Source organism: Macrotis lagotis, chromosome 1 (assembly GCF_037893015.1).
Source record: "Macrotis lagotis isolate mMagLag1 chromosome 1, bilby.v1.9.chrom.fasta, whole genome shotgun sequence".
Taxonomy (NCBI): domain Eukaryota; kingdom Metazoa; phylum Chordata; class Mammalia; order Peramelemorphia; family Peramelidae; genus Macrotis; species Macrotis lagotis.
Genome location: NC_133658.1, coordinates 666123422 through 666138052, shown reverse-complemented (window position 1 = coordinate 666138052; position 14631 = coordinate 666123422). Strand labels below are relative to the sequence as shown.

The window sequence follows — 14631 nt, the reverse complement described above, 5'->3', positions numbered from 1 at the left end:
TTTTTCTTTGTCCTACCATCTCATCTTTTCTTTTTTTCCTTTTTTTTTTTTTTGGCAAGGCAGTGGGGTTAAGTGACTTGCCCAAGGTCACACAGCTAAGTAATTGTCTGAGGCCAGACTTGAACTCAAGCCCTCCTGACTCCAGGTCCAGTAACTCTATCCACTTATTGCCCCCATTTCATCTTTTCTTTATACCTTTATTCACATTATCATCCATTCCTACAGGAGACTTATCCTCCTCACTGTTTCATCTATCTGTTGAAGTCCCTCCCTTCCTTCAAAGCCTAATACAAGTTCCACCCTCTTCCCTGTCATTTTTTCTTTCCCAGTCTTAATTCACTTTTCCTTATATCAGTTATTTATATGTATACCTTTCTCTCCTTATTAGAGGGTAAGTTTAATTAAAGCAGAATCACATGTCATCTTGTGTGGCACAAGAACCTAGAGCAATCCCTTGCCCATGATAGGTGCTTTAATAACTGTTTCTTGAAATGTTGAACTAGAGTTGTACAAGGTGAAAAGGTATAGAGAGGTCATTTTTTTTGTGTTAGAGGAAGGAGTATTGGTGGTGATAACTCACATTCATATTTAAATGTTATTAAGAGTTTTCCCAACAACCCTGTAAGATAACTAATTCTTTCAATGTATGTTTTGCTAATAAGAAAAATGAGAATCCACAGAATTGAAGTGACTTGTCTAAGATCAGTCAACTGGTGAATTTTAGGGTTGGAATTCAAACTCAGGCCTCCTTACTCTGGGTATAGGTCTTCATGAATTAACAAATTCTTTAAAGCATTATAATAAAACTAAAATTTCAAAATAGGGGCTGTTATGGACCTTTCAAAATAAAAAGAATTAGAAGCTCTTGTCTTTGAGTCAGTTTTTTTAAAAAACTGATATTCTCATCCTGAGAGGTATATAAGGAACTGTTTTTGAAGTCATAGGGATCTGAATTCCATTTCTACCTCTTATAAATGCTAGCTGTGTAACTTTGGACAAGTGACTTAATCTCTCAGTGCTCCAGGTAGATAACTAAGGTTGAAAGTTGCAGAACAGATGCCAGTATACATTGATAGAATAGGTTTTCTCATTTGCACTAAGAATTTCCAATATTGATGAAATCACAGGTGCATTACATTCCTTCATTTCCTCCCCCCCAGTCTCTATCCCCAATCACTACACACCCCCAACACACAAAATTTTTCCATCCAAAATTTTGCTTTTTCTACAATTCTGGAGTTTAAATTTGTCACATTAATGTTTAATATTTAGTTTCAGTGATTCCAGAAGAGAAGGTGGAAAGCATAGTATTACCATTTAAAAATGCATTTACTTTTATTGTTGTTGTGAGGGAAATATCTAAAGGAATTGTAGATGTACTGATTTGCTTAATTTACTCTGTGAAATTGAAAACACCAATGGAGAACTTAAATATTAATAAAGAACACTGTAGTTTCTGCACACAAAAATAAATTCATTAATATTACTTCCAGCTATATTGTATTTGTCATTTCATTATTTTTCTATGTTCTATCAATTATGAATATATCTGATTATGTTCTTATTGGCTCTATTTTTCCCTCCTTTTAGATATGAAGAGAAAGCTTCTAAAGATCTAGAGCGCTACCATAAGCAAATCAAGAAGGCTACTGAGCAGGGATTACAAAGAACACCAAAAGACAGTGGGAAAAGAGTAAAACTAACAGCAGCACAGAATCTGGCACAGAAACACAAGTTGAAAGATTCATTTCCTAATCAGCCAAAACTTGATGAACTTTTTCAATCCCAAAGTGAGAAAAGGAAAAGCAAGACACAAAATGCAAAAATTATACAAGTTCCTTTTTCTATGAAAACCTTAAAACTTAAGTTTGCCAAGTATATGAAGGGTGACTTGCTACATAAAGAAGAACTTTGCCTGATCCACCAGTTAAGTTTTCCTGATGCATGGATAATTGCTTCCAAAGCAGAGATTATGTTGTTAAACCCATACAGAGTAGAAGAAGCTTTACTATTTAAAAGACTTCTTGAGAATCATAAGCTTCCTGCAGAGCCATTGGAGAAACCAGTGATATTAACAGAGAGGTATGTTGAAGATATGTAAATATGCAGGATTTTGTCTTTTTTAACATTACTTATTAAGAAATTTTAAACCTGAAGTTGTATGTACTTAAAGAATATCTTTAATTCTAAGCTTTAAAAAAAACCTGTATTTATTTATAGTTAATTGCCTTTAAAATTCTACAGAGATGTAATGATTTATAGAACTTTCTATAAAGTACACTTATGCATCAGGCTCATTAATTCTAATCATTAAGTGATTCTGCTAAGATAATATTTATTGTAAACCTCAATGGCCTGCTATCCCAAATCATCACTACTAATTTGGGCATCATAAGGGAACAATGGGATTGCTTTCTCTTAGTATGAATTACTGGTAGCTAATATCTTAACATAGTACACTGAATTTTTATGAAAAACCTCCACTGTGACACAGGTATTATGATCTATGTCCTCTGACACTAGTAATGGTCTCTGTTATATAGTGCATATTTCATTAAAGAGCTGGAATGAATTTTTATATTATTTGTATACTTATGTATTTTTCAAAGTAATGCTTGAAATATTATATAGGAGCAGATATTCCCATTTTTGGAATTGGTAAAATAAAAGCATAAAGAAGTGAAGTGATATTCTAAAGGCAAACAGGCAGTGTGACCAATGTAAAGTGAGGACAGCACATATCTCCCGATTGCAGCCAAATATTTTTTTCAGGCTATGGTCTCTCTTCTCTAGCCCATATGTTGATAAGGTCTTCATTTATTCCCTCTCTTGAAGAGGGAATGGGAATTGGTATGAGAGCACTCCTTTCTGAGAATAAGATGATAGACACTCAGAAATCAGCAACCCCCCCCCCCCCCCCAAGAACTTGTTGTGTGATACAGTCTAACCAAGATTGACATTGATTGGGTAGGTGCCAAAGATGAACTTTGGCTACTTCACAGTTTAGCAGAGGGCCAGCCCAGGCCACACCACTCAAATTCAGCTCGTGACCATCCTTGGCACAAGTGCCACAGGCTGCTGATCTCCCCTCTAAACTCTGCAGGAAGCTTTCCCTGACTATTAGTGTTAGTAGATATTGGAACAAATTACTAAGAAATGTTATAGAATCTACTTCTCCAAAAGTTCTTAAGAATAAGAAGAATATTATCTCACAAATTATTTTAAAAGCCCTGCCCAGAGATTCGAAGTGAGATGATCTCTTAAATGGCTTGATAATTAATGTATAACTGAAGCCACTTAACAGGTAGAATGCCATAGATTTATAAAAGATTTATATATTATGTATATATAATATGAAAGATATCTGGAATATTATATTGAAAAGCATTTTCTACAGTCTTACAAATTTTATTTCAGTATAGTGGATACTGTAGGCTAAATCTTTTATTTCTTTTTAGTTCTTTGTAATGCCTAAAGCAAGCTTTCAATACTGTAAATCCTTGGCAAAAAATACTGCCTGAAAAATTCAATTTTGCATGTATTTTTGAGTGCTTATTTATGTCCAAGGCCCCAGGCTAGCAAAATGCACCCCTTTGTATTCCTGAGGGGTATATTGCAGAGTAAAAAGAATATTGGACTTAGCATCAGAAGACAGAAGTTCAAGGCTTGACTCAATCTTACTTCTCTCCCTCAAATCCAATTCATGTGCTTATCATGGCATCACCTCCCTGATGTCATGATCTTCTTCAAGAATGAAGGACAGGGCAGCTAGGTGGCACAGTAGATAGAGCACTGGCCCTGATATCAGGAGAAACTGAGTTCAAAACCAGCCTCAGACATTTAATAATAGCCCAGCTGTGTGACCTTGGTCAAGTCACTTAACCCTATTGCCTTAAATTTAAAAAAAAAGAATGAAAGACAAACATCAATATAATCATCTAACTTCTCTGACCCTGTTTCATTATATGTAAAATCAAGATACTAATACTAACAACTTAAGAATGTTGTGAGAATGATTATTCTATGTAAATTTTAACTAAAAGAGTAAGGAGTAATTATTAGTTAAATTACTGTTTTCTTCTTAATGACTGTATGAGGTAGATGGTGCAAGTATTAGCTCCATTTTTCAGATTAGGAAACTGAGTCTTAGAGAAGTAGGTAACACCTGAAATAACACAATTAGTATTGGTACTCAACCTCAAAACTATTACTCTTACTTTTTACTATTTACTTATTACAAAGTACAGTTACTTAATAAATGTATTGTTGAATTAGATTTTTCTTTTGCAATGAGATTCATCCATGAGAATATTTTTTAAATGAACCTAGAGTAATCTTCTAAGGAAGTTGTGGGAGAAATGTTTTCCATTTTTTTTCTTAAATTGCCATATATGATTTAATAAATTAATTTCTTTTTCAGTCTTTTCAATGGATCTCATTATTTAGAAGTCTTAAATAAAATGACAACAGATGATCAAGACTTAAGTGGTTCAACCTACTTGTCTGATCCTCGTCTTACAGCAAATGGATTCAGAATAAAATTGATACCAGGTGTGATAAGATGTTTGCTATTAAGTTTGAAAAACAAAGTCAAGTACTCTCTTTTAAAAGCTTACTTTTGAATTTTATAATTTGAATTGTAATTTCCTTAAATTGTTTTCTATAATATTAATATATTAACTTCTCAACATGTGAAATAGTAGCAAATAAGAACTTTTCCTAGTCTCATAAAGACTATCATACACACAACAGGTAAGAAAACATTGGTTTCTGCTTAGTGGGATTTGAAACAATGTCTTGTTTTAATAAATCAAATGACTTCATAATAATCTTTATTGTCCTTTTACTATACAGAGTACCCTATATGTTTTACTTAGTGATTGGTAGAAATATTGGCTGAACTGTACTTTTTTATTTATTTTTTCAACAAGATTAAGATTCCTCAGTTTGACCATTAAAACATATAATCCCAGAGGAAAATGGCTTGCACAGTCTATTGACTTTCTACCTCTAATTCTTTCCCCTTCCATAGTCCTTTTTTTTAGGAAGAATGAAGAAGTATCCATTCTTAAATGGATTTAGGTTGGAACTTCTTACTGGAATGGTGAGCTGATATTTGCTCCCTTCTTAGACTTTTTTTCCCCCTAATCTTCTCTCTAGGCTGAATCTTTTTGCTCAACTTTCTATTTTTTTTTTAATTAAAGATTTTATTTTGAGTTTTACAATTTTTTCCCCCAATCTTCCCTCCCCCCACCCCCACGGAACGCAATCTGTCAGTCTTTGTTTTAGTTCAACTTTCTAATTCTAGAACATACAGTATTGCTTTACAGCCATTCCTTGCATCTATTAAAGATCTTTCCCTCCTGGATGAGGAAAAGACTTTAATAAACTTTTGCCCTTGAACTTCAGGATCCACTTTATTGACTCAAGGTCATCTATGGTTTTCTGCTTTGTCCCATCAGTTCAATGGTTCAGAGCTCTTTGAAGTCCTACCCTTTTTTGACCCATTTTTTTCCCTGTCCTGTATGGTTTGTTTAAATCATTTAGTAGCAATTTGTCCAAATTGGTCTTAGTCTTTATTGAACTTTTTGTTCTAAGCTAACATCAGTTTGATCTCAGTAGCCATGTGGTCTTGATGGTAGATTTCTTCTTTTTCTGGAACTTTTTTGTAGATCTTTAGTCCTCTCTCACCGCTAGAAACTAACTTCTTTGTTTTTTACATTCTCAAATTTCCTTTATTCTTTGTAAGTTGCTAGATAAGTTCTTGTTTTCTGCTAAGATAACTTGAGATAACTTGATAACCTGAGCCCTGTGCTTGGTTGTAGAACAGAGATAATTGATGTCCTAAACAATATTGCAATAATCAAGTAATCAGCAATTCTGCTGATTTTCTTGAATTTTCTTTGATATTTGTCACAATGTTCTCAGGGAAGCAGTTCTCTAGAGTCCAATTGTTAAAGGTGGTATACTTGTGTCACATGTTCATAAATGTAGAACTGAAGGACAGAACTCATTTAAGAGGTAAATACCAGACACAGAATTTAAACCTAGGTCCTCTTAAGTCCAGAGCCAGTGTTCATTTTAATGTACTATCTTTCCTGCCTTCAAACAATATATCAAATGATAGGCCTAATTAATTCTAAAAAAATTATCTCCCATGTAATCCCTCCATGAACCTTTTATTTTTGTATTCTAATCAGTATGGTATGATCACCATTCTCTGAATTCTATATCACTCTTGCTATTATCTCTTCCTGGAATATTCTTTGCCCATCCTCATTTTCTTCTGTCACAATTCTGCTTATCATTAATAGACCATATGTCATCCTCTTTCATAAATATTTTCCTGAGTGTCAAGTGTCAAGATGGAAGCAGTCTTTTTCTTGTGTTCTCATAGTACTTTGTACCTCTCCTCTGAACTGTTCTCTCATCCTTTCTCTGTTAATTACAGTTATTCTGGTACTAGTCTTAACTCTTCTATTTGTTTAAACCCCTTATGACCAGAAACAATGTTTTATTTTTATAGCTTCCAAGGCAACTTTCAGTTCTATTTAATTCAATTGATATTAAGCACTATGTGCTAGTCACTGTGATAGATGCTGGAAATGCAAAGACAAACCCAAAATAATTCTGGCCCTCAAAGAACTTATAGTTTACTGAGGAAATATAACATTTAACCTGTGATTAAATATATGTTATGTGTAAATTAATTTCAAAAAGAAGGTAGCACTAAAAACTGGAAATATGGGGAATAACCTCTTATAGAAGATAGCACCTGTTCTGTGCTTCAAAGGAAACTTAAGGATTCTATAACTCACAGGTTAAAGCAGGAGGACATTCCAGATATCAGAGGAACTACCTCTGCAAAGGAATGGTGGACAAAAAAATGGAATGTCATCTATGCCAAATTGATATGAGTAGCAGAGGACGGGACAGGGAATAGTATGAATAACACAGGAAAGATAGGTGGGAACTCTGTTATGGAAAAATGAAAGGACTTGGATGTTAGGCTTAGGATTTTGTATTTCATCCTAGAGGCAATATGAGGATAATTGAGATTTTTGGTAGCTATATAAACAACAGATTGGAAAGGATATATTCTAGAGATAGACCAGTTTTTTTCATCCAGACAAGAGATAATAAAATCCTTAACTCAAGTTGAGTCAGTAGAGAGAAGAGAACGGCCATGAAAGATGTTGTAGAAATGGAATAAAAAGATTTTGGTGCAGAATTTGAAAACAGTTGAACATAGGGGATTAGGAAGAGGTAATAGTGAACTATATCTTTATCATTGCACAATTGACTGAAAAGTAAAGATAGCACCAGATGCCACTAGAAAAAAGCATTTGATGGGTAGAACAAAGTGTCACCTTAAAAGGTTTCAACAAGGTATCTCATATCCAAACATCAAAATTATTCATAATTCCTTAAATGATGATAACAAATAACAACAAAAATAACTTTGTCATGATTACTGATTATACACCATTTACACTGATTACAAACATATCAGATTTATGATCAAAAAAGAGATTTATGATCTCCAGCACAGATTCATTTGAGTATTTGGGATAGATATATGAATCTAAGAATTCTCTTTTTAGAGATGATATTTGAACCTATATCAACTGATAAATTTGCAAAGGAAGAGAGAGAAAAGATAGAACCCAGAACAGAGTCTTGGTAAGCAACTTGGATAGCAGTTGGTAAAATGCTTAAAATCACTTTTATTTTAATAAATGTCATGGGACTTCATTTTCTCTCCAAAGAAAGAAATGTTTTAAGTAAATAGAATTAGCAAAACAGCAATAACTTAGATGAAATTACATTACTTAAGGCACATGTGGAGTGTCAGTGGGCACCACCTCTTAATGTAGAGTCCTGTGGGAAATTATATAGTCTCTAAGAAAGGGAAAAAAAGAAATATTTTTCCGAATTGAATTCTAATCAAAGTTCACTAAATGTTTTAACATTGATTTTTTTTTTAATAGACATGTTCTGGAATGTAATTCAAAATTGATGTAAGATTTTATTTTTTTTTTGTTATTCCAGGAACTTCAGTTACTGAAAACCATCTGGAAATAGAAGGAATGGCTAATTGTCTCCCATTCTATGGAATATTGGACTTAAAGGAACTCCTTAATGCGGTGCTAAATAAAAATGCAAAGGAAGTTTATGAATGTAGACCTCGTAAAGTAATAAGTTATTTAGAGGTATGTAATGCTAGCATTTATAGAGTTGGCAGGTTTTAAAATGGTTAAAGATTCTTAAGATATTATGCCATTTCCTTATTAATTGAATGTTTAGAAGCCTTACTATCATGCTAATCTTTGGTTCATTACAGGGAATGGTCTTTTATTTGCTTTTTGTTTTATGGTTTTATTATCAGTTACATTTTTCTCATTTTATTTTTTTTTCCTTTGGGAGAAGTAGGGTAGAACTATGATTTCTTTTTTTTTAACATTTATTTTTATATTTTTAATTTCAAATTCTCCCACTTCCCCCCCCATTAAGAAGACAGCAATATAATACCCATAATACATGTGAAAAAAACATATCCATATTAGCCATGGGGCAAAAAAGAAAAAGAAAGAACATAGGAAAACTATATCCTTCTATCTGTATTCAGAGCTTATCAGTTCTCTCTCTGGAGAGTTTGGAGTTTTGAGTTGTCATGGATTCCTATGCTGATCAAAGTAATAACTAAGTCTTTCACAGTTGATTAGAATCACAATATTGCTTTAATTGTGTACAGTGTTCTCCTTGTTCTGATCACTTCACTTCAATTCATATAAGTGTTGCAGGTTTTTCTGAAACCATCCCCTTCATCATCTGTTTTAGCACAACAATATTCTATCATAATCATATATCACAGCTGGGTCAGCTGTTTCCAAATTGGATGATTATGCCATGGGTAACAGTCTTATAGATAAGGTACCTAATAATACCCCTCTAAATGGACTCAACAAATGATGTATCCATTTTATACTAAATAATGTTTCAGTAGGCAATAGTGTTATGGTTAAGTAAGTTTACTAGCTGTCTCCAACATTTGCTCTCTTTACAGATCCATATTATTTAATAAATGGAAATTTGATGCCTTTTGTATTATATAATATGCTGGGGGAAAGTATCTTGAATTGTAAGATTAAGATAAAACCAATTTCATGCTCTTGAAAGTAGGTAGAAAAAGGAAATAAAAATATTAAAGTTGCATATTTTTTCCTATCCAAAATTATTCATATTAAGTAGTGTCTTTTGAAAGTATCTTTTATCTAAATTATTATATTAATATAATTAAAAAATAAAAACTTAATATATATCCAAATTTTCTTTATCAAATCTGCCACAATTAAGAATGTATCTTTTTGATATCTTGTGGATATTTTCCTTATAGGGAGAAGCAGTGCGTCTCTCTCGACAGCTACCTTTGTATTTATCAAAAGAAGATGTGCAAGATACTATCTGTAGAATGAAGTTACAGCTTGGAAATGAAATTAAAGGATGTGTTCATGGTCGCCCATTTTTTCATCACTTAATATATCTTCCAAAAAACTAAATTATGCTTATAAATTATTCAACAAAACAATATTTCATTTCCTTCTTCTCTTCAGTTAAGAAACCTTTTCTGCTTTAAAACTTTATAATCATGTCTTAAACATTTTTGTATCATTTATTTGTATTATAAATAATTGTTTTTAATGAAGATTCTCCATTTTGTAAACTGAAATAAATTACACATACATATAAAAAGTCCAGCTAGATTGATTTGTTCTTTATATATATATATTTTAAATTAACTCATCATTTTTTCATTTTTATTCATTCGATAAATTCAGTAAATATTCCTTAACTTCTTCATAATAATTTACTCTGTAAGGTATAATCCCAAACATAAGAAGACATTTTAAAATATCCTGTCATTTGTATTTAATATGGTCACTGTAGACTTCATATTGAAAAAAAATCAGTTTTTATAAATATACTATATTAGAACTATTCAGTTGGACACCATATCAATCAGCATCCACTAAATACAGTTCTAATTCCTGGGGTTCCAAAAATATCTTTTACAAACTTCAACCTTATCCTTTGAGGCATATTTATTAACAATGCTGAAGAATTCCATATGAAACAACAAACCAAAGAAAAACACCACTGAGCTTTTCTAGTCTATCATGGATAACAAAAGGGTCATATTCCTGATCTCATTCAGAGGTTGAGGCTCCCTGCTAAATGGTAACACATGGGGGAAAAGGCCATGTCCAAAGCAAGTTGGAGGAATCTGAGTATACCTTAGAAAATCAATTTAAATCTTTTTTCATCTCAGGAGTGTTCTTTGGGCCTGAAGATGAAGACATCTGCATAGGTGGCTACTTAGGGAGGAGTAATATCAAAACAACTTGGATCCTAGAGCCAATGCTACCTGGGTCAGACTTAGAAGTCAGGCTATAGGGTGAGCCTTGATACCAATGCCTTGTGGTCCAATGCTCAATTCAGACTATAATGAAGGTAGGACTTAACCCATGTACAGCACCATCCCCACCAAAACTACAATGGGAGACCAGATCTTAGCTTAACTACCCCATCCAGCAGTAAGACAGAGAAACGGGAGAGTGTACTTTCCTGTTTGTGGCACAAAGTCCTAATCCAAGAACTAAAGCTGTGGATATCAATCGGGAGCTGGAGGAGAAACTCCTAAAAGAATAAGTTGGCCACATGGACTCCAACAGCTGATGGAAAAAATAAAGAGCCAAAACAGATAAAGAAGAAATTAGATGAAAATTGCTGAGAAAATGAGAGCAATCTGGCAGGAAGTTGGCATAGACCAATAACTCACATTGTAAACACCAAGATAACTCCAAATGGATACATGCCTTGGACATAAAGTGTGACATCTTGAACAAATTAGAGGAGCAAAGGAGGAATTATTGAGATCTACAGATGAGGAACAATTAATAAAAGAAATAAGAGTGCATCATAGAAAGCAAAATAGACAATTTTGATTAAATATAATTTATATGTCTTTGTACAACATCCAATACAGCCAAAATTAGAAAAGCTGGAAAATGAGGGTGGGTGTGGTGATTTGTACACCAAATTTCTCTGGCTAAAATCTTATTTTTAGCATATATAGGGAACTGTTTCAAATGTATAAGAATCAAAACTTCCCCAAATGATACAAGGTCAATGAGTGGACAGTTTTCCAGAGGAAAAAACTATCAATAGCAAAATGAAAAAAAAATGCTCAAAATCAATAATAGTTTTAGAGAAATGCAAATTAAAACAACTCAGGTTCTGCTTCACTCACACCCATCAATTGAACAAAACTGACCAAAAAGCAAGACAAGCTGAGGGGAAATTAGATATATTAATACACATTAATGGTGGAACTGTGAATTGTTCAACCTTTTTGAGAAGCAATTATGTATACCCCCAAATTAGTTAAACCCATGCATACTCTAAACAGGTCAAAAATTGGTGCCTATGAATTTTTTATGTCCATGTATGAATCTTTTTTTATACCAACATATAGGTCCAAATCCTCAAAGAGATCAAAGAAAGGGAAAGGACCATATGTCCAAAAGTATTTATAGTGATTGCTTTGTAATGGCAAAGAATTGGAAACAGGAGGATACTCAGTTGGGTAATGGTTAGGCAGCAAGATATGTAAATGTGATGGAATACTATTGTGCTACAAATGAGAAGAGGAATTCTTTAGAGAAACCTAGCAAGACACACATGAACTGATGCAGAGTGAAATGAGCAGAGCTAGAAGAACAATTTAGACAATAAAAATCTTAGGAAAAACAACTATGAAAGAGTTAGGAACGCTAATCAATGCAATTCCAAAAAATTCATGATAAACATGCTTACCACATCAAAGGACAACATTTGGATCTAGTGCCCAATGATCAGTAGACTCAGCAGAGAGCAGCACCCAGCAAGAATAACATTTGACATTAACTGGAGGATTCACCAGAGCAGCTATACATCTGAGGCATAGGTTGCCCCTCGATATTTGTTCCATGATCACAAATGTCACATGGAACAGTCTTTTACATAAGGCATCTAATAATAAAATGTTTTGGTCATTTTGGTATCTGATATGCCTCTGAAGGAATTCAATAAATGATGTATCCATCTTATATTAAGTAATGTTCAATAGTCAGTAGTGTTATAGTGAAGTACACTAGCTGTCTTCAACATTTGTTCTACATGTGCATCCCTCATTCATTACTGATATGCACTATTGCTCCTTTTTCTGATGGCTACTTTCTTAAATATTATTTTGACTGTCTTCTGACTCACTGAGTAAAAGTGAACATATTGTAGAAGACTCCTGAATTATGATTTTTGAATAGCTGCAGACCCAAAGAACCTTTTAGTCAGGATGACTTTGGGAGACCCACACATATGGAGGCAAGTATTACAGCTACTATATTTTGATACAATGAATATTTATTGAATATTTTACTGAAGTATCTGGCCAAGTGCTGTTCAGGAATACCAAAGATAAAAAAGACATTCCCTCCCTGTCTTTTAAAGACACTTTATTAGATGATATGACATAAATACAGATACATAATATACAGGTTATGATTAAGTGCCCAGTTAAAAGATTATTTTTTAAGTCCAAGGAGGAAGTTCAGAGGATGGTGTTATATTTCCTTCATTCATTGTTTAGGTTTCTTTAATTGTTGTTTTTTGCAAGGCAGTGAGGTTAAGTGACTTGCCAAAGGTCACACAGCTAGGTAATGATTTTAAGTGTCTGAGGCCAGATTTGAATCCAGGCCTTCCTGACTTCAGGGCCAGTGCTCTATCCACTGTGCCACCTAGCTGCCCCTCTTATCCTTCATTATTAAAGAAGACCTTGACATCAGGAAGGTGATGCCATGACAAACACATGAATTGAATTTTTGGATTTGAGGTACTGTGCTAAGTCACTAGCCTTACTCTCCTCCAAAATCATTTGAGTCCAGTGGCCAGATATGAATTAGAACAACTGGAGATGGCCCTGGATTCAAGGCAATCAGGGTTAAATGACTTGTCCAAGGCACACAGCTAGTGAGTATCATGTCTGAGGTTGGATTTGAACTCCTGTCCTCCTGACTTCAAGGCCAGTGCTTTATCCACCTAGCTGCCCTCTAGAAAAGGAGAACAGGAAGCATTCCAGTAGGCATAGCATTTGAACTGGATCTTAGTAAAAATCAGGTCTCAAATAGGAGAAAAGCAAAATAATATTCTTGAAGTGTGAAGCAGCATGAGTAAAGACTGAGAGACAAGAAAATATAAAATGTGTTCTATAATGATGAGTGATCTTAAGCTATAGAAAGGGGAGATATATAAAGGTCTTAGAACCAGATTATAAAACACTCTGAAATGCCCATTATGGAGTTTGGATTAGAGTTAATAGGCAATGAGAACTTATCCAGGATCACACCATTAACAAGTATTTGCCACTGGATTTGAGCTTGGGTCTTCCTAACTCCAAGTCTAAAACTATCCTTTGAACTACTAATTGAAGAAGTAAAAAGATGCGAAAGCCTGCTTCTTTGTCAGAAACTGGAATAAAGGAGTAAATATATCTGAGTGATATGTGATGAGAAGAAAAGAGAAATTCTTAGCTGATGGCCTCAACTGACAGAGTGTGTGAAGGGTAACATGGGAAGTTTAAGAGAAGAAAAGGTATGGAACAGTTTCTTTTTGTGATAGAGAACTGACTTGGAAGTAGAAAGATTACCATACTTCAGGGAGAACCCAGTTCATATTTGTAAATTTGTAGTAGACTCAGTCTTGTGATGGTCTTGTGATGTTGTCCAGCTCCATTCAGTAGCCTGGATGATGGTGGTGGAAGTAACGGGTTGAGCTGCAGTAAGGTACAATTAATGAAAACACATAAATCCCAGAAAGTCCAAAGCAAAGGATAATGAAGAATTGAACTGGTTCTCTAAAGAATTGAGATTGGGAAAGGAAGAGAATATAGATGGACCAAGGTAATGTTTTAGGAAAGGATTAACAGAAGAAGAATTAGAAGTCATAGGAATTCAAGGGAGAAGGAAAGGGAAGAATTCATCTAGAAGATGACTCCCTGGGAAGATGTGATGTTAAGTCAAGTCAACAAGTTTTTAAGTGCCTACTATCTGACAGGTACTATGCTAAGCATTGAGAATTCAAAGAAAATCAAAAATAGTCCTTGCTTTCAAGGAGCTTACAGTCTAATGTGGGCAAGAACATTCAAACAACTAGATGCAAATAAGATACACAGAATAAATTGGAGATAACCTCAGAGGAAAGACACTAAGACTAAGGACTGGAAAAAGACTTACAAATAATGAGACTTGAGTTGAAGTTTAAAAGAAGCAAAAAAAAGACAAGAGGGGGAGACAGCTCCAGGTATGGGAAACAGCTGGTAAAAATGTTTGAAGTAGGTGGTACAGTGGATAGAGCACAAACCCTGAACATAAGAAGACCTCAAATTTCACCTCAGACATTTACTCGCTGTGTGATCCTAGACAAGTCATTAAATACAGTCTACCTCTAAAAAAAGAAAAAAAAAAAAGAAAATAGATGAAGCTGAGAGATGAAGTAAGTTTTGAGAGGTATAACAAGGAGACCAGGGTCATTAGT

The 14631-nt window shown here is 33.9% G+C and overlaps 1 protein-coding gene across 1 annotated transcript in view; it reads left to right on the top strand.

Annotated features, from left to right (window-relative positions):
* PMS1 (PMS1 homolog 1, mismatch repair system component) overlaps positions 1 to 9732 on the top strand; it is a 107801-nt gene extending 98069 nt beyond the window's left edge. Inside the window, 4 exon segments of the mRNA XM_074215503.1 lie at positions 1591 to 2082; positions 4421 to 4551; positions 8053 to 8213; positions 9398 to 9732. Coding sequence (XP_074071604.1) covers positions 1591 to 2082; positions 4421 to 4551; positions 8053 to 8213; positions 9398 to 9559 — 946 coding nt within the window. The 3' untranslated portion in view covers positions 9560 to 9732.
* Positions 9733 to 14631: the final 4899 nt, after the last annotated feature.